Here is a 26408-nt window from a genome sequence, read left to right as displayed (position 1 = left end):
AGCCGCTCCTCGTACAGTTGCTTGGGTTCGAGCGCGGCGGGAGAAGGGGAGGCACTCGGGGCGCGTCGGAGGGGCCGCTGGCGGGCGCGGGCGGCCGCGCGGTTCGGCCGTTACCGCCGCCCCCGCTTTGAACTTCCCGCCCGCCGCCCGCGCGGCCCGTTCGCCGCCGCAGTTTCCAGCCTCAGCGGGCGGCAAAAGCGCCGGGCGGCCGCAGCCTCTCTGCGTCCCCTCTCGGGGCGGGGCTGAGGGCGGCCCCCGTCCCGGTCCGCTCCGTTCCCCCGGGTCCGCCCTCGGCTGGCGTCTCCGGCGGCAGCGAATCTGCCGGGCCGGTCCCGCCGCTAGTGCGGTTTGGGCCGTTGTCAGGGAGAAGCAAGATGGCGGCCGCGGCGACGGAGGAGGACACGGAGCTGCGGGACCTGCTAGTGCAGACGCTGGAGAGCAGCGGGGTGCTCAACAAGATTAAGGTGGGCGAAAAAGGGCCTCCCGCCGGCGGGGCGCGTTGGCTGGCTCTGGCGGCGCTTCGCGGCCCTGCGGAGTGTGGGAGGACCCAGGCTTCCCGTGCTCGCGCCCTCAGTCCCGCTTGCGGCCGGTGTTCCCGGCTGGAGCGCTCCCTCGGCGTCGCGGCCTGGAGGTGGCGCCTGCTTTCCCCGTGGCATTCCCCGGTTGCTCGTGGTGGAGCCGGTGCGCCGGCCCGGGCCTGACCGTGTCACGGGAATTGGGGATGTCCCGGGCGGGCAGGGCGAGGGGGGCGCGGGGCCGCCGGGGCTCCCGCGCTGCCGCCGGACTGGCTGGAAGCAGTGGCTGCGGCGCGGTGCGGGACGGGGAGGGTGAAGTTAATCCCTGCTGCCCTTACGGAAAGCCTTACGGAAAGCCCTTACTGAAAATTTCAAGCAGCAGTTGTTGTGGGTCGCTATTTAAGCAGTTGTTCTTCTTAAGTGTGGGTTGCTTCAGTTGTGCCTTGAAGGCTTGCTAAGTCTGGAAGCTCTCGGGGGATGCTGCCTGCTTACAGGGAACATTTGTTCCCTGGATGCTATGTTAAGAAAATATACGGAAGATAATGGAGTGCACGCTACTACTGAGTCTGGTGCAGCCTGAGCTTGTGTCAGAAAGGGTAGGAAAATTGGTTCCATGGATTCTTGTTCAAATTAAAAGCTTCTAGGAGTAATTATTGTGTATAACATAGAGCAAGTTTCCTTCAAAGTTGGAGAAATAAAGTGTAGCTTTCAGATAAGGGATGGTGGTGTTTTTCCACAGTGCTGTTTTAAGTCTCCAGAGGTCGTTGCTGGTATTTCAAGAACAATTCAACAACTGAAGTGATTTATGGAAGTGAGAGCATCCTTGTGTATGTACTTTCAAGTTTACTGTATTTTGAACTAGTCATACATTTCAGCAAAATAATAATCAAAATCACGTTGTTGATCCCTTTCAAATTAGATGTTCCTTATTTAAGTTCTGTAAGAGAATGAAGATTCTAGCTCAAGTAACTGTGTGCAGAGTAGTGAAGCTTTTCTAATGGATGTCAGATAGGCCTTTTGGACCATCTGTTAAACACTCATCTACTATTAAATAATGCAAGTATGGTGATAGTAAAATTGTAATTTAAAAAAGCATGGCAAGGCAATTGGGTCACATGGAGCTCATGAACCATAATTTCTTAATTCCCACCTTTGTGTAGTATGGGAAATTTCATACTGTGGTTGCCAGTCCATTGAGTTTTATGTGAGTAAATTTATTGTAGTTCAGTATTGTATCATGCTTAGAGTGTGTGGTATCCAATACTGTCTAAAGTGCCGTTACGGCAAATTAGCAAATGACTTAGAAAAATACAAAACACAGCCTCCTTGCCAGATGATGTCTCTCCTTAATACAAGGTGCTACTGTTTAATAACTGGTGTGCTTACGGCTAAGGCTTTTGACTGGAAGAACTCATGCTAGTTTTTTTCTTAGCTGTAAACCTTAATTGGCGTGTGAGTTTGGTGAGTGTTGTTTGGCAGTATTAATGACTTAGATTTTGTTCTACTATAACTTGTCAAAACCCTGTTGCTGGAAGAATTTAGATTGAACAAGGCTTTTTAAGCTGTCATCTTTTACTTGAAATTAGATTACACCATCCATTAAAAAAAGTTGCAGTCATCCTTTTATTAAAATTAGTTAAACTTGATTTTTTCAATAGTGCTCATCTATTACATGTCAATATTTTTTTTTTATTATGTGGTACAACTGAACATTTACATATTATTAAAACTGATGCCTGTTTCATACTTTAGAATGAGAACTGACCATTTTTCAAGATGGATGAGGCTAGAAAGCTACAATAAAGTATTTATGATTTATTCAAGTAGCTACATTAAGGAGAAAAATATGTGATCAATGTATAACTGCATTGGTATGAAGCACTGGAAGGATTAGAATTCAAAGGGAATTATTTCAGTGCATGGAATGTATCAGGGTGTCACACATTTTGTAACATAATGAGAGTAATTTTTAGAAATAAACTTACTGTCATAATTTGGTTCTCTACTAAGATACGCTTTTATAATGGCTTGCAGTTTATAGTTTATTCTTATTTTGATAGTTTCTTGGGTGCATTGTTGTTGATGTAAATTATTTAGCTAAAAATGTTACTTATATGACATTTAAAAATTTATTTATATTTTTTATTTGTCTTAAACTTTGAGCACTGAAGTAATTATAAAGTAATATTTTGAAAACTGGAAGTTGTATGAATGTATTTACTGCTTGCAGTTGAGAAGTTCCTATATTCTCTAAAATGCAATATGTGTGTATATGTGTATACACACACATAAATGTTTGTATATAGTACTGATGTATATTATATGTAGTTTGTTGATCATTGGAATTAGTCTGATGAATGAAACAGCTTTCTAATGAATTCTGTAAACACACAATATAACTGTAGATATTTGTATGCTAGTGAAAATTATCACTGTTTCTGTGTGATAGTGTATAAATAAGGGTGTTCTGTCTTGAAGAGAATGTGATCTGTCTCCTAGGAAGGCCGTCGTCATCTGAGCAAGAGGAGCCATTATGCTTCTTGTATGTTTCTTTGTTATCTTATTTTGTTTTGGTTTATATATTTTAATCTCTTGCTTTGGAATAATTTAAATTTATATTACCTGAATTTTTCATCTTCTCTGGAACTTGATGTTGCTACAGTTATGTGAGGGGAGCTATCATCACTGAGGTCATATGACATCACTAGTAAAGCTTTTGGCCCAGTGGTACTGCTAATTTCTTATTAATTTGCTTCAAAACCTGGATGCCTGAGGTACAAACTCAGTGCAAGTAATGTGATGTTTGAGGGAATAAAAGTCCTATTTTTTAATATGAGCATGTGCACAGGTCAGTTAAAATTGTCCTGTTTGCTTTTGCATCTTCGATCCATGTATGGTAATGAACAGTGCTTTTAAATGTCTTAGAATTATTAACTGTCATGATGAATGTGCTGTGAACTGCAGTGTAGCCTCCTGTTTTCTTCATGTTGTGAAGTGTTGTTTGTTTTGAAGCAGTTCATACTAGAAAGTCAACTTAATATCTATTTCTTTTTAGTTTTATATGTCAAGTAAAATATAACCATTTTTAATTATTTCAGACTAACTGTAATTCAACATTTAAATGTCAATATGGTCCTCATCATAGTCTCAGGGAGGAGTCTAAGTATGACTGGTTCTACTCCTAGTCCAGGACTTTGTTTATTTCTAGATTATGTGTGCATAATCACTCCTTTATGTCACTTAGCCACGATTGCAAAGTTTCAGCATACCCACCACAGGCTCAAGGATGAGAACCTTTACAGATTTTGCAGATGGAGATTACAGGAAGGGTATTACTGAGTAATGTTGGTAGAGATGTTCCTGGTTATGGTTAGACACCAGCCTTGGATTTGCATGTAGACTGGGAGAGGTGTTTATCCTGGTGCACACAGAGGTTTAGGGTTGATCACCAGCAGTTAAACAGCTCAGTGTTCAGCCATGTCTCTTTCCAGAGCAGTGCATCTGCTCTCTATCTACCAAGGTGTATGACAGTTGTTTTGGAGTTAGGAAGTGGAGATACTGAAAGTTGTGCCAAAGGGTGCCCATGTGCCACTAAATTTTACAAATGCAAGAGATTGTTTATGCTTGGGCATGCATGGGGCTGTTCCACAGTGCTGGTGCAGGTGGTGGTTACACATTCCTGTGCTTTAGCTGGCAGGTATCTGAGAAATCTTACTCATTACTTTAATCATTTCACTTCCCTAAACCACACATTTAACCACAGCATCCTCTGATGCACATCTTGTGAGTGCAAGTTTACAGGAGATTTTGCACCTCCAGCTGGCCCATTGCAGATCTCTGAAGTGTCTCCCATATTGTCACTTACTGAACTTGCCTACCCCTTGTTTCTTAGGGAATACACAACGCTGCCTGTATGGCTTCAAAAACTGTGTTCAGCTTGCTGAAGTGGGTTTAGAGGAGTGGTAGCATATGCGTTTGACAGGCTGAAATTTATATTATGGTTTCTGATGAGTCTTGGATGAAAAAAGAAGCCCAGGACTTCCTCTGCAAAAGCTGCAGAACTCTTAAGGGTTTGTAGAAATGTTGAGAGATGCACAAAGCAGACAGCAAGGCTCTGTTAGCTAGCAGACAATGTCATACTCACCTGTGCTACAGGTACAAAGCAGTTTATGAAGCTCAAGTTCCCACTTTTTTACCTAGTATTCCACAGCATTTGGAGATCAGTGTTGGGAAGCCATTGCTCATTCATATGAAATATTGCCCCAGCAAGAGAAAATACGGATAAAGCTTGATAGGAAAAAATATTTTGATGATGTCTCTTTGGAAGGTGTTGGCATATTAGGATTGAAGGCGAATTGTGTAGCTGTACAAAGGAGACAGTGCAAGGAGCAAGCCATATTCAGATTTTGTACTTACTATAAGAAATCATCTTAGCCACTGATGTGCTTACATGCTTTGAGGTGTAGGAATGTGCTTCAAGTTTACAGGTATTTTCCTGTTGGAAAATATTGTCTCAAGTTTTGTCTTAAGAAAATCAGATCTCTTGTTTAAGTCATGGACAAATCTATTCTAGCACAATCAAAGACAAATACTACAAAAAAACCCAAAAAACCCCCAAAAAAACCAAACCAAAAACACCCACAAAAAAAAAAGAACAAACACCCAACCAACCAACTAACCAATCAAAAAAACAACACCCAGAATGTCTATGGACTTGCTAAATATTATACATTTTGGAGTCTGCAAGTGGGAGGTAGTTACGGGTTACAGGTAATCATTCAGTTCTGAATGGTCTCTGTCTCATCCTTTCACTTTTCATGCAATATCTGCTGTGTAAGATTCTGTGGATGGCTTTACAAGCATACTGAAAAATCAGACTGATAACCTTGCTAATGCAGGTGCTGGTTGTCTTCCTATTAAAAGTACATTTCCAAATTAGATTGACATTTTTTGAGGTGCCACCTAAAAAGTGTGTTTGAGGACCTCTTGAGATAGTAAGAATTGTTATCCTCTTTTTCAGGGAGCCGCAGATTGAGGGAGCTGTTTTAATGGACAGTCCTTAGGGTACATGGAAGAGGGTCTCTATTTGGAATAGGGTAAACTTAGCCAGGTTCTAAAGAGGGATCCTGTAGTTTAGTGCGGAAAACATGCTTTTTTTCATGGACTTCAATTTCTGATTTACAGTACAATAACAAATCAGTAAAAACTGGTGTTGTCTGATGAGTTGTAAATGCCTGGGAGGAAAAGGAGAAATTTAATTTTGTTTCAAAACACTGACCCATACATTTCTCTAACACAGTCAGTATTTGTCATACACAATGATAGCCTTCCTTGTTTTGGCCGAGTTCAGTGAAACCAAATTGCAGTTTAATCGACATGAGCTCTTGCCTAATAAAACTTCTTAGGGCTAGAAGAGAATGGGTGTCTTTCACAGTGTGAGAAATAAGTTTGTAGGTTTGATGGATGTAAAAGTGATAGACACTTACTCATCAACATCTGTCTCTGTTGACATAATCCTGTTTTTTTGAAGACTTAGAATATGACTGGGGAATTAGAATATCAAGCTTTGGTCTGCCTTTTTACTAGACAGCGAATAAAATTCTTCACAGTGCATTTGGATTGTGTTGAATACTGCTAGCAGAATGAGGCAGTGTGGAACAGGGAAATGTTGAAAATTACAAGCATAGATTGTAACAATGTATGAAACACATATTGGACTGGTGCCAAAGGGTACTAGGCTAAAGAGAAATGCAATCTGTTCATACCCAATAACAACAGAAGTGCGAGAAGAACACTGTAAGTGGATTAATCTGGGTAGTTATAACCCTCGTATCTGCTGGTGGGAGCAAATTGTTGTGGTTGATGGTGGTCTCGGTCTCTGGTGTTAAAATTCTCTATGACTGGCCTCAGGTTCTGAAAAGCCTATATGACATTGTCCATCCTACTGGTGTAATGGGATTCATCTTTTAGTAGGGTGATTATTCCTTTGGCCTCAGCTTTGTTATTGTTGCTCTTTACTTTCTTCATGAAGTTGAGAATTACTGCTTTAACCTCACACAAAGTCTAGTGTGGGGTTCTTTGTCTAAATTTTTTGAGATGATATTTCGAGAATATTGTTCTTTGATGTGAGCAGTATCCACCACAAGGACGAACGTCAGTGTGTTGTTGTAGTAATGTAAATTTTCCTTGTGGGAATAGTACAGGAACATGTAACTTCAAACACTGTGATGCTTGAAGCGGTAGAGAGTTGATTGCAGGGCTGTGTATCTGTGAAAAGGCTTTAGGATGGTGTTCTAGATGATGCAGGTAAGCTAAAGGGATGTGTAAATACAGTGGCATTAACTTCTGCTGGTCAGCTCCTGACCTTAAGTTTGTTAATTGGGTACTAAAGTAAATTAAGGTGAATCAGCTATTCATGGAGAATAGCAGTATCTGAGAGAAATTGACCATGTGTCATTAAATAGATAAGAAGAGGAAGAAAAGCATCTTAATTAGTAATTAAAAGCCAGTGGATTGGACCTAGAGGAGTGGAGCAGGCAAACGATCCCAGATAAGTGAAATAAAACAGTCAGTGTTTGATATTGTTCCAGAATCTCAAAATAGGTCAGACTCTGGATTAGCTGATGTACTGGCAACTACTTTCAGACAATTTTATTCTCTGGTCCCATGATCCAGACCCTTAGGGGGCTTTATCCCTACCCTACCCATGTGCATTGACTGGTGTGTTTTATTTTGAACAGTTGTAACAACCAGTCAGGAATGCTTTGTTATTTTTATTATCTTATTATGTAAATATATTTGGTCTCTGTGGCCTAAGTGACAAAGAAAGCCTTGCTATCAGGTTTATTGTAGCAAGGTAAGACTAAATAAATAAGCTATTAGCTGCTGGTTGCAAAGTTAAATGGAAACTGATTTTGTAAGAATAACATTTATGTTAATGGGATGTGTAAAGGGTCTCACTGATAGACAACTGCACCCCAACACCAGAAAAAAAAGGTAAGAATAATAAATAAATTAATTGCTTATAAGAGGATTTTCTGATTGAATACTGTATCCCAGCAACTGAAAAAAATGTGATTGCAGTGTCAGTATGACCATTGCGTATAATCGTTGTAAATGTTCTTTTGGTGAGAAATCCTTTTAGCTTTTTGCATTATTTTTTGTCTTTCAATAAGGTGTCCAAAGAGAAGTTTCCTTAAAAAAGAAGTGTTTGTTTTTCTCATGAAAGGTTTTTTTTTTGTTTGGTTGTTTTTTGAGTGGGTTGGGGATTTTTTGGTAGGGTTTGGGGTTTTTTGCTTTGTTGGGTTTTTTATGGGTGGGCATTTCCTTTTGGTTTTATTTTTTTGGTGTGAGGGACCAGTTACTTCATGTTTAGTTACCTCTTGTAATATAAATTAGAAAGTCCAGACATTCTTTATATTGGTCTTATTCTTAGTTATGGAAATAAATCTTTCTTTTAAATTCTGATGTTTTTTTGCTGTTGAGAAAACTTTAATATGCTGTCTTTTCTAGTTTATTACTGCAGAATTATCTACTGACTTACTTCAAAATGTCACATTAAAGGTTGATTAAAGTGGCAAATTAATTCATCAAATGTATGTTATCCATTTGACGTGTTCAGTGAAAGTAGAAAAACTGTAGTGCTTACAAAAAATTTTAAAAAGTAGGCAAGGCATAAGCTTCAATATTCAAAGTAGTCCTATTACTATCAGGAGTATTGGAATGACTGTGATTATGTTCTTTTCCTTGAGAAATTCTGGGGTTTTTTTGTGTAATCTGACAAGAAATCATAGCAATTTGTATACCTTAATGTTTAGTTTTTAACAGGCTGTTACAGCCTCTTTGTTCATATTTCCTGAGAGAATTGTAAATGAAGGGTAGGTGTTTTGGAGCTGCCTGAAAGAGATGGATGTTTAACTGTCAGAAGAAACTAATAGGAGATAATTTAGGTACTTTGGAATCTTTTTATGTACAAAGAAATAACTTAGGAAGTCTTGTATCAAATTATGCTGCCCCCTGCCTTTTTCTCAGAGTGGAAACTATTCTCTGCCTCAAGTAACATTGCCTGTAATCTTAAGTGTTTTAATTGCACTGATATAGATTACAGTCCATGCCAAGTTGCTTGAGGAGAGCTAGCTACTTGCTAGCTCTTTGCAACCTATTTGCTTAGGAAAAAAAGTGCTTGTAGAAATTCTGTTTGTTTTGGTTTTGTTTGGCAGGCAGAGTTACGAGCAGCTGTGTTTTTGGCGTTAGAAGAACAAGAGAAAGTAGAGGTAAGAGAACCGTAAAAAGCAAATCAGAAAGAAAAAACATTCTTTGTGTAGAAATAAATATAATAGCTTTAATACTTTCTATTTGTGAAATGTAACAAGATAAAAAGATGTATTTCTGCATAAGCTGTATAAAGAACACAAAACAGGACTATCAGGGTGTTTCCTGATGTTTAAATATAGGAATTGTTAAATAGCCTTTTGAAGTTATAATTTTAAGTGTCTGTCTCTGCTGGGTTTATATGGCTTCTGTCCAGTTGACCAGAATAGCTAAATGTTTTCTCTATCAAATTCATCTTTTAAAAAAAGATATCTACTTGACTGATCAAAATTTTATCAAATCAAAATAATTTCTTTTGAAATTGAAAATATTTTACTGGGGTGTCTTGACAAGTATATTTCAAAAGCAGTTTAGTCCAGTAAAATGCCAAGTATTCTAATGCTTATGGTATTTCTCATAAGGATGTTGTAGGCTTGCTTCAGGATAATTTGCTTTAACACTTAAGGATGAATTCTTTATAAAGAGATGGACTATGTACTGACACCTCCACAATATATTAATATTAAGGGAATGAGATACTAACACATGGTTGCATAAGAGTACTGCTGTGGTATACAGATACCAGTTTTGTGACCTCTTCTATGTCTGACTTTGCTTCATTTCCTCTGTCTTTCCATTTTCTAGAACTGGGGAGTAGAGAGTGCTGTATGTCTAGTCTCTCTGCTTCAAAAGGAGAGGAATGGAAAACTGTTCTATTCCTCTACTGGTTAGATGGTTGAGCTTTTTCTGAAAAAATGCTTAACTGAAACAGACACTATCTGGATGTTAGTAAGGATGGAAAGTAGTTATTCTATGATTTGAGATTCCATATTCCAGAAATTTAACATGAGATAGCTGAAGAAGATGTGGTGGAAGAGTAATACAGAAGAACAGTGCTATCTCTTCATTGGAAGCTTCAGGATATTATAGAGCACCCAGAGAATGACCTCCCACACTACCTGGAGAGTAATAGCAATAATTCAAGTAGCATGAAGAGAGATTTGCTGCAGTACATTTCAGCTCACCATTTCTCAAAAAGCTTGCATGTATCATGATATTTTAAATTTGCACTGCTGACACTGGTGACATGTTAATACATACCACGACTCTGAATTCTAAAATATTAATCAAGATTTCCTTTTTTCAGATAGCACTTTCTTGTGTGTTAGCATTTGCAACTGTAGTGATAAATATCTATAACTGATCCTTTTCTTACCCAGAATACCCATTCCACTTTAGGAATGGCATTTAGAATTTGTTTTGGAAAATCTCAGAACAATTCTGACAAACCCAGACACAGCATATTGATTTATTTCTATTTAAAAATTGAAGAGGGCAAATCTAACAAGGGAGAAAAAAGCATTTTTCATAATTTCTTTGAATGTGTTTTAATTAATAGAAGATTGGTATTGATTTGTGTTCTAATAATTAGCATTGTCCACAATTTGTCTGGAAGATTTGTAAATTTCCAATTTTTAAAAGGCTGGACTGAATTGCCTTAAACTTTGCACTATATTAGAGAAGCAACATATTAAGTTATCTGCTTAGCTTACCTCTTCAGTCATTAAATAAAAATCAGTATGCTATTAAGAATTTTGGTGACATTACTTTAGCTCCGAAATAAATTTAATTTGCCTAAATTAATTTATTGCTACATAGCTTTTACTTGTAGTTATAGAATTCATACAAAGGTAGATTTTAAAGAAGTGATTTGCACGGGCAGGGCATCATTGTGCAGCAGAGTACACCAAAACACTAGCTTTCTGTAGTTTTCAGTTTCTTGCTAGCATGTAGATGCTATTAATTGCTGTTTGGTTTTTGCTTTTTGACAGAACAAAGCACCTCTGGTAAATGAAGGCTTGAAAAGTTTTTTAGGCACAAAGGATGGTAAGTTCTTTGTTTAGTATATACTTCTCCTGATAATAAAAATAGGAGACAAAGGATTAAATCTTTGAATCTTATTAATAGTGCAGTCTCCATTACTTTAAGTATGCTTTTGTTCCTTTCAGATGTCCTAATTACTACTCACTCAGAATAGAATTAAATCTATAATTTTTAAAGTTAGTATTGCTGAAGTTATATTTTTAATTAAGGTGATTAAGGCATTGAAGTTAATATTTCACGATGCCTTATGGTTGTGCTAACTCAGAGACATTCTAGACCAACAGAAACAGTAACCAATAAAAACTAAGAGTAGAGGTACAGGAGTGAATGCATGTATATGACAAATGTCAATATGATGGTTTTAAAACAGTTGAATAGTTAAATGCTGCATGTGAATTTTGTAAGCAGTTGTAATGCTCTTGCTGTATTACTGGCTTAAATGATTTTGGTATTGACAGCCAAGTCCAAAATTAGGGAGTTGGTATACAAACTTGCTATGAGGTGATAGTTTGCTGAATGTCTAAACTGTGTCCAAAGTGAAGGCATGTGTGCTGGCATTACTGTTAAGTCTTTGAAATAAGATTTGTTTCTGTCTGGTGTATTTTAACTCTTCTTGTTTTCTTTTTAGGTCGCTTGGTAGCAGGTCTTGTTGCAGAATTTCTACGTTTTTTCAATCTTGATTTTACTTTAGCTGTTTTTCAGCCTGAATCAAGCACAGTAAGATAGACTGGTTTTGTTTGTATACAGTGCTCACTGTTTGAAGTGTGTGGCAATGAATGCAGAAGCTATGTCAGATTTATTTAAATCACATACTTATTTTTATTAAAAATGTGGTTTTTATGTTTTGTCTGTAATAGATACTTAGTGTAATGAAAATACATTTTTCAGGAAAGTAGGCTAATATTAATATTTCTCTTTATCCAAATCAATGCTAGATAGTAATTTAATTCTAAATTAACAAGCTGATAATTTTTGTGGCATTATATAATGCTACATACCTGCATACCCCTGCAACATTTTTTGCCACTAACTTTACTATGTCATAATATTAAGTTAGTATTGTTACATGAAAACTAAAATAATGTCAGTCATCTGCTCTGAAAGAAATTTCAGTGACAAAAAGGACTTTGTGTAGATATACTTGACAAAAAGTGTTTGAATAGAGTAGTTCAGTTGGGAGGGACCTACAGTGATTATGCGGCCCAACTGATTGCTTTAAGGCTTTAGGTACTAAATTAGAGGGTTTCCATCATCTTTCTCTTTTTATGATATAAAGATTTTAATAATAATTTTGAGTTTAAAGCAGTTTCATTTCACTGCAGAATTTCTCATTATATCTCAAGTACTTCTTTTTTTTTCTTGAACTTGGTTTAAATAGTTAATATATTAAAAATCCAATTTTTTCAAATCAATCAGTTGACTTCTATTTCTCATAAATTCATATTTCATTTTAGGGATTTATTCAAAGAAAATCCCATACAACTTTGTTCTTTGCCAAATATCCTTGGCAAAGATATCCAAAATTAGTTGCTAAGTTATTAGAACACATATGTACAAAGATTCATGTTCATGCTACCAAATAGAAACAAATAAAAACAGCCACTCATTCTTGGGAGCAGTGCTTCATTTGCATTGTAAAGGCATCTTATGCTCTTTGAAACGCCCCCTTGTGTTTCCCAGTAAATGTGTCCATTTCACGTGTTGAAGAGCATGAAGGAAATTTGGCCAAAGTTAATTGAGCTGGCCAAGACTGCTGGGTAGGGAGGGTGCTGAGAGATTTGACTTTGTCTGTCTCTACTAGCCTCTGCCTCTGAGCAGTTTCTTGTGCTGTCTCATTATCCAGTGTGCTTGGTTAGTGGTAGCTCAAGAGGTCAAGATGAACTGGTGCCCTTTTCAGTGTTGCTATCTGGGGCTGTGCTAACCAGCCTGGGTTTGCTGTAGCATTTTGCTTCTCCTATAGTGTGAAGTTCATTTTGAAAAAGTATTGTTGGGGTTTTTTTGTGGGTTTTTTTGGATGACACCAAATTGCTTTCATCCCTTTTTCTGTCCAAACCCATGTGTTTTTTAATGTGAAACAGAGACTGAAAGTAGGTGTTAACCTGTGCAAGCGGAATTCTGTATGCACAGGAAGGGTGACTCCCCGTCATCCATGAATTTGCTGGGACTGCTGGCTGGGTGTCCTTGGATCCACTTTTAAGTGTGATAGGCTAAAGTAATTTGGCCATATAAATTCTTAAATCCCTAAGCATGCTAATGATAGTTTCTTGCATATGTAAAATTTTGCATGGTCTGTGACAAGTTCAGGTGCAGATCAGAAGTAAATTATGCAATAGATGGTATCTAAAAGAGGTGTAGATGAAGCACTTAGGGACATGGTGTAGTGGTGGATTTGATCTTAAGGGTCTTTTCCAACCTGAGTGATTCTATGATTTTATTACTTTAGTCCACCAGCAACAAGACAACATAAATAATCACTGTTTAGTTCAGGTAGAGCTGTGTTAAATAAGACTTTTTTGTATTACAAAATTTATCTTTTGTTTTCTGGCAGTTATTTTGATGTTGTGATTCTTTTTTCTTCTGTTATCCCTCCAGCTAAATGGTCTTGATGGTCGAGAAAACTTAGCTCGAGATTTGGGAATTACAGAAGCGGAAGGTAGTATAGGTGGCCCCCTGTTGTTGGAGGTTGTTAGGAAGTGTCAGCAGAAAAAGAATTCAGGTGGTGGAGAAGTAAGTAATATTAAATTGAAATTTCTTTCTTTATAATTATTTATTCTTCCTTTTAATGATGAAAAACTGAAATTATGAACACTTGGCTATTGTTGTACGATTATACTGTTACACGTCTTTGTTATATTATGCCTTCAACTTAATCAGAGAAATAAAGAGATAAACTTTATGAGTATTACTTTTAATATCACCCTAGGGCTCTTTATTAATATTCTGCTACAACAGACTAGCACAGAGTGAATCTAGATGAATGACACAAAACACTGTGTCACTTATTTTCTCATTTCTGGTGTGGTTTGGTAACACTTACATCTATACCTATTTTCCTTGGCATACTTCTTATTTTAATATGACCTGAAAAGCCTCAGATGAGTTTTGTCAAAAGCTTTAAAGCTGTACTGAAAAGATATGTACTTAAATTAAATATATCAAAGTATTTAACTATTTGAAGACAGTGACAGTAGTTTTTGAATGGAATAGATAATAAATTTGTTGATTAAGTGAACTAAACCCAACCAATAGCATTTGATTGTGATTTGAAAGAAAGTTCTCTATACCCAGGATGTATTCAGTGTCCCAAAGAAAGCTTAAATTCAGGAGTAGTTGTCATAGACTTCTTAACATTATCATTTTCTGTCATGTGACAGTGGGATTTCTTTGAGACTTATTGTTTCCTTGTATTTGTCTGGGAATGCCCCAGGAAAGTCAAGGCTCTTGTGCTTGCCAGTCTGTCCTGTTATGGGGACTCCGCTGAGCACTCCACTGTATTGGGAGGGTGTTTAACTGACTTGCTGAGGGACACGTGCCAGCAGTGTATAGAGTCAAATCCCCTAGACCCCCTCCTGGATCACCTCACTCTGTGATTTCCATACTGTGTGTGACTGTAAACTTCCCAATTTTCTCTAGTTCTACCTTCAGTTGTCTTCCCAGTGTCAAGGTTTGCATACTGTCCAAGTGAGGGTGGTAGCCTTGTTTCTTGTTGGATGCAATTATCATAGGATCAGAGAATCATTTAGATTGAAAGAAACCATTGAAAGATTATCCAGTTCAAGCAGCAGCATAGCACCATCACTGTAACCCCTAACCCACAGCACCCAGCACCAGATCCAGATGCTTCTTGAACACCTACAAGGATGATGACTCCACCACCCCTCTGGGTAACCTGTTCCAATGCCTGACCACTGTAACAGTGAAGCATTTTTTTCTAATATGTAATCTGAATTCCCCCCTGTCTCATCTTAAAGCCATTTCCTCTAGACCTCTCACTGTAGCCACAGTAGAAGAGTCTGGTCCCCACCTCACTACATCTCCCCTGAGCCTCCTCTTGTTTAGATCAGCTGCCTCAACTGTTCTTCTTAGGACATGTTTTCTAGATTCTTCATTAGTCTCGTTGCCCTTCTCTGGATATGTTCAATATCTTTTCTAATGGGAGGGGCCCAAAACTGAATGCAGTAGTCGAGATGCAACCTCACCAGTGCCAGTTATTACAAAATTAAATATAAGTTTAATTTTAAATATGTCTTAGTAAGTACTTACTTGAAACTTCTTAGGTGGCTCCAGTTTTAAGTGACAGCCAGTGCCCCACATCAAAATCATCTGAAGGACGGTCAAGTGCACACTCTATACCAAATAAGGTAAGATTATATATAATGAAAAGCGTTGTAACATACATGAGATGAGTAAAAGAGAGAACTCTTGTGAAACGGCAGATATGACAGCATTCACTTAAATGATCTGCAATTTGAAAATGTTTATTCCACTCAGCAAAACTTTCATCTATGATTCCAAACAAAGATGAACTGTTGTGCTTATACTTTTCTGGCATGACATAGTACAGGGCCCAGAACGGATAAGTAGCTGTAGTTTCCCTTTTATTGTAGCCAGGCTATCATCAAGCTCTTAATTTTCAAAAACAATTCTGTTACTCTGGATAGGAAATCAAAATATTTTTATTACTACCACTTGTGAGTTTAAGTACTTTTTCCTGCCCTAAGAAAACTGAGCTACTGCCAGCAATTGAATATGATTCTGTGGCTGAGATAAAATAGTGTTGCTATGAAAAAGACCTGCCAAGGTAATTTTAACTTTCATGGCCTTTAGTTTGAAAATTTGGCTTTAGCCTTCTGAATGAAAGTTAATGACTGATAAAAAATACTTCAGACAGTACAACCTGCATTGGCTGTCTGGATTAAATAATACTTTTGGTTTTGTTTCGTTTCAAAACTGTGCTGCTATTAGTTTGTAGAAAGGAAGCTAGTGTCATAAATCTTTTACTGGCTTAATTTTAATAAGTCTAGGAGAAAGTAAAAATAGTAGTACTCCTTGCTAGGTAATAATATAAAAACATTTTTCTTTCTCGGCACCTTGATTATCTAGGTAAATTAGAATATTGTTTTTTGGGCCACAAAGCCATGCTAAGTTACAGTTTGAGTTGTATGACTTGATGTGAAAGGTTGCACATGGAATTGTCCTTAGGTTCCAGACTTTAGGACTGAGCCATAAGCATGAGAAGAAGACTGAAAAATACGTACTTTTAAAGTCTTGCTTTTGTCATTTTTTATTTTAGTATTTGAGAGAATGTGTTAGTAACTCATTTTCTTACGCTATTACTTTAATACCTAATACTATATTGCAGAGATTCCCATTTAGTAGGGAATTTAGAGTAATTTTCATGGGTTTAAATTGATTTATTTTGAAGACAGTGGCTATAACTAAGAACCTTTGTTTGTAGAGATATTGCAAAATAACATGAATAAAGTGTAAGAATCAGTCTGTAGATTTCTTTATTTGATAACCAAGATATTTTAAAATTGTTTGCTTTTATAATAGAAGTGGTGTAGATAGCATAGCAATGCACAGGATGGAACAGAAGATTTTAATGGCAGCCGCAATAAAGAACACTTTGTGAAGTGATAAAACATTTTATGGTGTGACTCTTGACAATACTAATGAACTTGCTTCCTTTTTAAGAAGTGATGCTAGGTGTATGTTATGTGTTGTGCATTTATATATATACTTAGAGTATTACATGACATGAATACCTACAATCCTGTCTTTATCTTTCAAGGCTGCTGAAAACAGTCAGAGTGATACAAGTGTCTCATCAGGGGAGGCAAGCAAAAGAAGTATTCATTTTCTGCCGAATGAAACAAAATTAGATCTTCAACTAGAAAACAAAGACTTGAATACCAAAGAAAAAAACGATCCAGTTGTGGGTGAAGATGATGTAGAGGGAGATTCTTTCTTTGATGATCCTGTACCCAAACCAGAAAGAACTTATGGCTGGTAGGTAATGTGGGTGTTCTTAATACATGTTTTATTTTGTCCTCTGAATGCTTGCAGACCTTTGAGAGCTATTAGTTACTTGATTATTTGCTTTTGTAAGTGTTGTTTTGGAACATTTTTTTTCCAAAATATTAATGTCTCTAATTTTGTTCTAGTCTAGTCTAGTCTATGCTATTCTATGCACAGTGTTCTCTGGGATTTCTTGGATGTCCTACGAGTGGAAAAGCCTGTATCACTTTAAGATGCATCAGTTAGGGCATCTAATATCCCCAGCCTGTTTCTTTGGTGGAATGAACATGTATGAGGCACAGACATGAGTATTTATTTTTGGAACAGAGCTGCAGTGATGATCTTTACTAAAGGAAGTGGACAGTGACAGGGACAGCGCATTAAATATTGGTTCAGCTTTGTAAGGAATACAAAAAACACTCTAAACAGTGTTTTTTGTATTCCTCTAAATGGCTCCGTAGACTGTAATAATAAGGAAAGTTTCCTTGCAGCTGAGGATTTTCTGTTCACATTGCAATACTACTTGTGTTTTCAGTGAAGTGCTGTTACTGCTGCATGTGCCAGTTTTGCAGATGCACGCAAAGCACATTTTTTATTGTTCATCTGTGGAGTGTGATGACTGAAAAATGCCATTTGAAACAAGAACTAGTGACTGACCTATGCAGCAGCTTTGTTATAAGACTGAAACATTTGTGTTATGTTATATTGAAGCTTAACTTAGATAACTTAGATGCCACTGTATTGAGCAATGCTGCAGGATCATTTCATGGTATCCTTTTGCTATGCTTAAGTAATCAGAGAACTACTTCAGCTTAGCAGACATTAAGAAGAGGTTGCAGGATCATTTGTAAATTGGTTTGGCAGTTGACTTTTCACCCACTATGCTGATAGTGGGCAGAGCAGCATAAGCTTTTTTGCATTAGTGCTACAGGAGATGCTTAGTCTTAGAGAAGGATCATTCTAGTAGAGCACAAAGTCATCATACCAGGTAAACCAAGTCTGTCTCTAGTAAATTAATGTACTCTTTGTGAAAGATTATTTATAATACAGCTTTTGTTGGATGCTTTTCATTGGAGTAGACTTTTTTTTCCTCAAAGGGCAGTGATTGTACTCTGGAAAATACTGTGTGTTACAACTAACCCTACTATAGTATTTCTTTTCTCCTTGTTAATATCAAGATTAAAATTGTTTCTGAGTGCATTTACTCGTCCTTACTTGAGATCTTGTTTAGCTAGCCTTTAACCAAAGTAACCATTGTAGCAGATAGTCTAAATGATAAGTTGGGTAATTAGAAAAAACTGCAAAAACTTTTGCATAATAGTATTTACTAATTTCTTATTTTTTGAACATTTTCATATGACAGCAAGGGAAATTTTCTTTGAAACTGGGTAAACTAGATTTCTTCTAAAAGACAATCCTAAAACCAGGCTAATTATTTAGTAAAGCAAGGATTTTTTTTTTTTTTCCTAGTAGAGAAACTCCCTACAGAAAAAATTGTTTCCACATTGTCTGTCTGTAGTGGAGTCACAGTCCACAAGTAGTATTTTGTAGCACGTGTTACTGTGATGCAGCCATTCTAGTAACATCCCATAATAAGGTGTGCTGAATGTGTTACCAGCAAATGAGCTAGAAGCTGTTTGTAGCTGAGCTGTGTGCGCTGAATTGCTCATTTTTACCTTCCTGACAATTCTTCTAGAGGGAAACCTCCCCCCCCGCCATGTTCTTCAGGTAGAATCTCCTTTGTGGTACTTTGTGCTGGTGTGCTGGAGTCTCAAGGGGTAAATAAGTAGGACAGCTGCCAGCATTGCTTTCTTTTCAAAAAGGTAGTTTCCTTATGGAAATCTTGCCTGTTAATTTAAGATGGGTTCAGAGCAAGCAGTTGCTAATGACAGTGTGAGAGATGATCCAGGCAATCATTATCTCTAGGTTTCTAACCCATTGTTCAAAATATTGAAGCACTTTAACATAGGATGTTACACATGATATTTTGGTGATCTAGATATAATAAATTCTGCCCATTATTTATAGGAATGGAATCAAAATAGCAAAAAGTTCTGGAAATACTAAATGTGAAAACCTTGGTCTCTTTTTATTTATGTTTATTTATCCTTTATTTGCAAGTAGGATTTGAACTAGGTAGTAGCCAAATGAACATGTGGTGATATCTATCTTCCTATAACCAAGAGGTTTTCATTCTGTAAACTGACTGCTCTTTGAATTAATATCTTCATCAGAAGTAATCTCTTTAAGATGTAAAACAAACTGAAGTACTGATTTATATCTGAATCTTTTTTCTTTTGGCTGCATTTACACGTGGGGGTGATGAAAGGCCCCTAGACATAAATAGTGATGCTGATGAAGGTGCTCTGTCTGTGGGAGAAGACAGGCGGAAGTCTTTGCATGGGTGAGAAAGTGGCTTTCTCAGTCAGTCAGTGTTGTGGTTGACACTTGTGCCAGTGAACTGCCTACTGCTTTTAAGGTTGCAGTGAACCAGGGCTTTTTCCTTGCTCTATTTTGTTGTAGTATTGCTGTTTTAGTTTTATGACAATGTAATAACAGAAAAGAAAGTAATGATGCATATTTTGTAGTTCTTATTGGGAGTGGAGTACTTATTTATTTGGTTTTTACAGGAAAACTGAAGCTAATAAAGCAGGAGGTCTAGCATCCCTTTCTGATGCACCAGCTCTAAAAAGTGGGTTAAGCTCCCTGACTGGTGCACCTTTACTAAAGGAGTCTGATAGTAAGTTTTCATAATTTTTTGTGTTTTGATGATTGTAGAGCTTATTTCTGTAATGCAATGAATGAGCTACAAGTTCAGATGGAAGAATGGTAGATTATGTGGCCCACTTCTGGTAGTAATGTGCTTTACAGTAGTGCTATCTTAGAGAGTGATGGCATGGTTTGGATATATTGTGCTACCACTGGGGCATTTTATGCTTTGGAGCATGAAATACTTATCTACATCCTTTTTTTTTTTTCTGTGTATAAAGGAGTATATAATTCTACTGCTCATTTTTAAATGAAATTGGTTTATTCCTTTGTATTATCTTAAATTATTTGTACCAATTCTTTAGAGGTGTTTGCTTTCATGTTGTGAATCCCTGAGAAGTAAGAAATTATTCCTGTTTACTCCTTGAGTTTTTAACTGTTACCAGATTTCAGCTGTGAAAATACAATATTATATTGCTGTACTATACTACAAAAGGACATAAGGTTGATATAAAAGAACAGGTGTTATAAATGGTTAGTTTGTATGTGTAAGTAAGGATCTTACTAATGAGTGACAAGTCCAATTTCTGATATAAATGCTTTTGTTTACAGATTTGGATAGAAACTCTGTTTTAAAAGACCTGCAGTTGGTGAATTCAAAGCTGGGATCACTAGAATTAGGCAAGTAACTGCTAAACATGAGGAAGCTCTGATATTTTTGGTTGGCCATAACTGATAAATTCTGCCCCAGCTTCTTAGAGGAATCTGAGAAACTCAAGTACACATATTGAACTAAAATCTTCAGTTTTTACTTATGTTATTCTATTTAACGTAGATTGTGAAGGTTATTATAGTTAAAAGTAACATGTGATCTAAAGAAATCCAGAAAAGTGAAAATTGGTCTCTTGTGGGTTAATATTTTACACATGGAGCAAAATTTTGATTCATTCTTTGCATGCATTTACTAATACCAAGTGATGAATTTTGTTGTTGAGGTTTCTATGAAAAGAGCAGATTTATATTTTTGTTACAAGATAGCCTGGTAAATATTACTGCTTTTCAGTGGCATATTTAGAGTCCCTCCACACCTCTGAAAGTTGACTTTCTTTTGGTTGAATATGAAGAAGGTGTGATGGAAAAATTCTCTCAAAATAGAGCTGTCAAGTATTTGAAGTTTTGTACTCAGCAATGCAGCTAATGTCCTGAAAATGTATGTTCAGTTTTGAAACCGTTTATGTTAATAATACTGAGATTAAATAATGGCAAACACAACTCATCTTCCTAATCAGTGTAACTAATTTAATCTACTTCCACTTTTGCTGGTCATCAGACCATGTATTTTGGTGCAGGAACAGTTTGGGGGATTTTGTGTTTCCTGAAGAGAACTTGTTTGATTAATAGCTTTTAAATCTTATTTAGGAAATGGAGATGATGATGAATATGCTGATGACTTCAACAGGTAAGAGAAGGATCATTCCCCAGTAGGGGTAGTACTTTATGCAGTATAAGCATATCCACTAGCATATTTTAATTATTTCATAATATGGGAGACAACCACTATCACTGAGTATTTCTGAACTCCTTTAAACTTCAGTTTGGTATTGTAATAGATTTAGTTACCAGTTAAAAAAGCAACCAAACCATATCTCTTTTTGTATAGGGAGAATGAGTTCCTTAAAAACCTACTGCTAACTTCAGCATGAATACTATGTTGGGTTTTTGTGGAAAGGGTTTGGTGTTTTTCCTGAGCCATGCACTTAATAATGTTTTAGCAATTAATGCAATTAGTCAATAATTATGTTGTATACTGAGATACTCAATTGTAAAATAAAGCATCATGAATAAATATTTAATAGCCTCACACTTATGATGTGAAGGTATTTGTGTTGTAAATTGCATGGCTGAGGCCTAAGTATTTCTCAGCATTTATTATGGCTTCATTTAGGTAGAAAGCCTTTAGTTGTTAGGAACTTCACATCTGACTTGCTAGGAAGTGCAATTCCAATCAAATGCCAGGTACAAAATAAATGTCATACCTGGATGTTTTATAAGGAAATCTTATTTCTGTGCTTATGGTTTGCTTTCTCTTTAGTACGAGTCATCGCTCAGAAAAAAGTGACATCAGTATTGGTGAAGAAATAGATGAAATTTCTGTGGGAACAGAAGAATCAAATGCCAGTGATAAAGTATGCTTATTTTTGAATAGTTGTTTTTTATATTCTTCTGATCTTGTCTTGACTTTGTTTCCAACCTTCTGTGAAGTACCATGCTGTTCTCCTTAGTTCCTAGGTTGTATGTTAAGGTTAATTATTCATTACATTCTGTTTTTTACACCTAGTATCCTTGCTAAGTTAGATGCTATATTGATTGACAAAATCCCAACAAAACAAAAACCCTGCAACAGTTGTTCAGTAGCACAACTCACTGTGCCTTTCTAGGTATGTAAAATGTATTGGAAGCTGGTTCAGTGCCTAACATACAAAGGTTTACCCCAGTATCTCCAGATCTGTCTGAGTACCTCGTAAAGGATTGTGTAATCTCACTGAAAGAGCTTGAGGCCAAAAGGTATATGAAAGCATATGAAGGAATACATGACATAATACTTACTGGTTTTGTGGTTTCTGAGCTTGCAATTTTTTTTATTTTCTAGCTCGAAAGCATCACACAAGACCTTACCATTTCTCAGTTAAGCGACGTTGCAGATTATCTAGAAGACGTGGCATAGAATTGGACAGCAAGAATCTTTCGTTGTGCTGGACTAGAAGACTGCTGTGGACTATTAATTTCAGACAATCACCTTTTGCTGGAATGTCCACTCCCTATTTGTGCCTTGTGTTTCAAAAATACTGTAGGTGAAGAAGGTTTTTAAATACTCTGAACAAGAACTCAATGAAATAGTGTGTTCCCATTTGAGTTGATATCAGAATTACTTTCTTCATTTGGTTTAGCCAAACCTTTCACAGAAGGAAGTGGATTTTCCAAGCAGAATGTCCATTGCTGGCAGTGGACATAATAAAAACCAATTGGTAAGAGAACATCGAGAAAGAAGCATGTGGCTTTATAGTGAACTTGCACTGTTACTTTAACAGTCAGATTTTTTTTTAAAAGATAACCAAAGCAAGAACCTTCAAAGGTAGTGGTTCAATTTACACTTCTTTTTACACAACCTTGTCAAGTCAGCATGTAATCAATATTTATGGTAACTAGCCACAATACCTAATTATTCCAGACTTACTTAAAACTGCTCCTTTACAGACTCCTCTGAATGACTCCTCTGAATATGCCTTCTTTAAAGGCATATTAAATCGAGAGTATCTAAACACTTAAACTTAAATTTAGCTATATTTAGGAGCTAAATTTAGCACTAGTCTTAACCCAGAATATTTTTGTTTAAATTTGTTTGTCAGACCATTGATGTTAAGACCTAAGTTGTTTTTATATAGGCTAATTTCATCAATGTTATCTGTTGTTAAATCACGACAAGTAATTTTGTAAGGTTTCACAAATCAGTAACTAAATCTTATGGGGTAAGTTTTTAACAGTGTGTAATATTAAGTGGAGCTTTTATTTTTGAAGGTTCTTCATGTGCTGTAAGATTACTTCCATTCTTGAAAATATTTTAAGTAAAAATGAACGCCAAAAAGTGAAACTACTAAACTTCTACTTTTCAGATTCTAACTGCTGTACAGAGTTCAATGCAAATATTTTAAAATACCATACTGAAGACATTATGGACACTAAGTTCTAGCTAAGAGCAAATTCTTGTATTTTCATGATGCTCTTGCAGAACAGGGTCAGTCGTGGCAGGATTGACAGTTCTTCAACTATACTGTTGTAAGTGGCACTGGTATAATGTGTAGGTCATAGACATTTGTAATACTGAAACAAGACTTCAAAATGTGCACTTTCTGAACATTGTGAACACATCTGGAGAATAGACATGTAAGTGAATATAAATAATTTTATTTTTAACGTCGTTTACTTTTTCGAGGATTTGTAATTTTCTTTTTCAGGAACACTGTTGGCCTGTCATCAGTAGTCACCACAGTGGAAGTAGCATGCTAAACTAAAGCCATTGGTTAAGCATATAAAGCTGCTACTAGCACTAGAAGCTGACTTAAATATTTTTTTGCACTGGGCCAGCAGGCCTGGAGCAGTGCTGGGAAGTTAGGCTTGTACATTACATAAATGATTTGAGAGGAGACAGCAAAAGTGTGCCTTTTATTTATGTGCACCCCAAAAATAGCCAGCAAAAAAGCATCAGAGTATTTAGTTATGGTGTTAACTTTTAACTTTTTGTCATATTGTAGCAGCTGAACACAGAGGATAATTTGTTCACCCCAGGAACATAATGTGCCATAACTTAAAATAGGAACAATGCTGTAATATATGATATAGCCTGTGTAAAAATTTCATTTAATGGTAGGGGAACCTGTGCCTCAAGATAATGTATATGGAAAAGTTTGAATTGGACTTTTTTTCCTTTGTTTTTTCCTTTATTTTTTCTTAAGAAGAGTATCAGCATGTCTGAAGGAAATAAAATTTCACATGAATAGTTGCTTTTGGCATTCATTTTTAAGGTATATGGAATAATGCAGAGGTGGTGTTGTTGGCTTTCTTACATGCCTTGGGAAAACATGATGTTCCATTACCTGTTAGCTGTAGGATATGTGGCAATTTATCTTACCAAAAGAAACCAAAAGTTTATTAAAATACTTATAATTGTGTCTGAAGATGTGGCCTTTTCATTAACTGATTTTAAGTTTTAAGTGTTAACATGACTTGTGTTAACAGCCAAGTATTGTTCTCTTACCTTGGCAGTTAATTGGAGACCTTGCACTTTGGCTCTAGTTAAAGGAAATACCAAAAAGTGGTATGTCTCCATGCTGTTCCTCCTGCAAACTTTTACTGAATTGTGTATAATAATTCAAATTGTAAAATAAAGCTATTGTGCTGGCTAAATTGTGTTTTGAGACTTGTTGAACCAGAAATATTGACATTTAGATAAATTAAGGAAGCTCTGTAGAATTTGAGAGGTTTTTATGAAAAATGCTTTTTATATAGTTCAGTCTGCAATTGAGAATCCTTTTAAGCCCAAAGGATCATGCAATTCCTGATAATGAATCTGATTAAGATTTGACAGAATTACATTAACAAGTTTTCAGATGGTTTATGATTCAACAAAGGAAAGAAACCCAACAGTTTTGACTGGCAAAATTTTGTCTTGTTTACCATTGTTAGAGGTATTTAGGCAAGCTCTTTTGAATGCTTGATTCACTGTATATTTAAAACAATATTGTTTAGTATTTCACATAGGCTTCTCCCAGAAGGACCAGTGTAGTTGAGTACCCCACCTCAGATGTTAGAATTGACAAGCAGTCACTGATGACTGCTCTGTGTAGTCCTGTATCAACTGAGTCTGGTTAGAAATACTCTTATTTTGTTAAATACTCTCTGTAATTTTTTTAACAAATTCTGTGGTTTTCCAGAAGTAAAAACTGTACTATGACTCACATTTTCATAGCATTAACATGGCTCTTGTAATAAGGATGGATTATAAAAATGATACCTGTCTTTTTTTTTTTTTTAGTGAAATTGCTGCATTCCACCTCTTTTTAACTTAAGTGGGAAACCACAGAACATCTCATAAAATATTTCTTTGTAAGTGATGCCTTCTGCAAATATAATAAAATCACTATCAGCTTGAGACGGTTTTGACAACATATAGACATTACACCTAGCTCTTCAGACAACTGAAACACCTGATTAGGTGATGCTGGTAAAGATGGAGTTTACTACTTTGTTTTCATTTTAGTATAGTTGTTTTCACTGATGAAATACTATCAACAAAGACCAGCCTCCTCTTCAGGAAAAAATTAATCCATGGGTAGAACTTCACAGTGCCAGATGCATGTCTTTGGGCAGGCCCTTTGGTTTGATGTTTTCCTTGTCAGGCAGAGCCAAAAGAAATTAACCTGAATAGCAAGAGATGCCATTTTGGTAGATTTGTAGGTGATCTTATTAATACTGAAGCTAAATCCTCTAAGGCTAGGTGCCAAAATCTCCCAAAGCATTTTTGTAGCCAGATTGTGGACAGATAGGCTGGATAAAAAGCAGCTTTGCAGAAAAGGGCCTGGGGTCAGTTGTGAAGAGTGAAAGCCTGGAAGTGTGGGTCAGTGTGCAGGCTGAGGGAAGTGGTTACTTCCCCTTCCTTGTGAAACCAGTACCTGGAGTGTTGTGCTCAGCTTGGCTCCTGCAGTGCAAGAGTTGCCAACAAAATAGAGCCTGGTAGAGGAGCTTAGAGGATGGTAGTGGGGCTGGGGTATGTGATCCATGAAGAGCTGAGACTGTTCTGCCTGTAGAAGAAAAGGTAAAGGTGGTGGCTAAACTGAACTTATGGAAGAGAGACCTGTACTCTTCTACAGGTGCCCAGTAAAAGGACAACAATCTGCAGTGAGAGAAATTCCAGTTGCATACATGAAATAAAATCTAAAGAATCACCACTAAAATAGTCCAGGACTTAGAGCAGTACCCAGAGAGATTGTGAATTCTCTATCACTGGAAATTTTTGAAACTCAAATGGACAGACTCAGAGCCACCTGATCTAGCTTTGAAGTTAGGTTTGCTTTGAGTAACAGGCTCAACCTCCACCAAGCCCTTTCAGCTTAGATTATTCCATGATTCTACAGAAACAGAATCAGTCTATGGAAACCTGGTTATTATGGAGATAGACCATCTGGCTGCCTCTGTGCAGGCAAACCACCCTGTTTGTAGGTAGAAATAGTTTTGCTACAATTTATCAGTGCAGATGTGTATGTTCATGCTAACTGTTCCGTGGAGAAAGGCCAATGTTTGCAAACACATTAATTTAACATTGACTCTACTGTAAGATTTAAATCTTATGTCCTTGAAGAAACCTTTTAGGAAACATGGACTTTGAGCATAATTGAATAGTGCTGTGTGAATAAC

The 26408-nt window shown here is 36.8% G+C and overlaps 1 protein-coding gene across 2 annotated transcripts; it reads left to right on the top strand.

Annotated features, from left to right (window-relative positions):
• Positions 1–363: 363 nt before the first annotated feature.
• Positions 364–24401, top strand: CEP43 (centrosomal protein 43). Of its 2 annotated transcripts, XM_085576817.1 has the most exons (13): positions 364–464; positions 8735–8788; positions 10658–10712; positions 11338–11426; positions 13302–13436; positions 14987–15070; positions 16504–16721; positions 19060–19134; positions 19361–19470; positions 20052–20120; positions 20859–20898; positions 21532–21625; positions 22090–24401. In XM_085576817.1, exons 1-13 carry the CDS (start codon positions 375–377, stop codon positions 22162–22164), a joined length of 1188 nt encoding a protein of 395 aa, XP_085432943.1. In that variant the 5' UTR covers positions 364–374; the 3' UTR covers positions 22165–24401. The 2 variants fall into 2 exon arrangements, with proteins under 2 accessions (XP_085432943.1, XP_021399851.1); XM_021544176.4 differs by lacking the exon at positions 19060–19134.
• Positions 24402–26408: the final 2007 nt, after the last annotated feature.

This window comes from Lonchura striata, chromosome 3, assembly GCF_050655825.1.
Source record: "Lonchura striata isolate lonStrDom1 chromosome 3, ASM5065582v1, whole genome shotgun sequence".
NCBI classification, from domain to species: Eukaryota; Metazoa; Chordata; class Aves; order Passeriformes; family Estrildidae; genus Lonchura; species Lonchura striata.
Note: the sequence above shows the minus strand (reverse complement) of the source record. Positions and strands in the feature narration are given on the sequence as shown.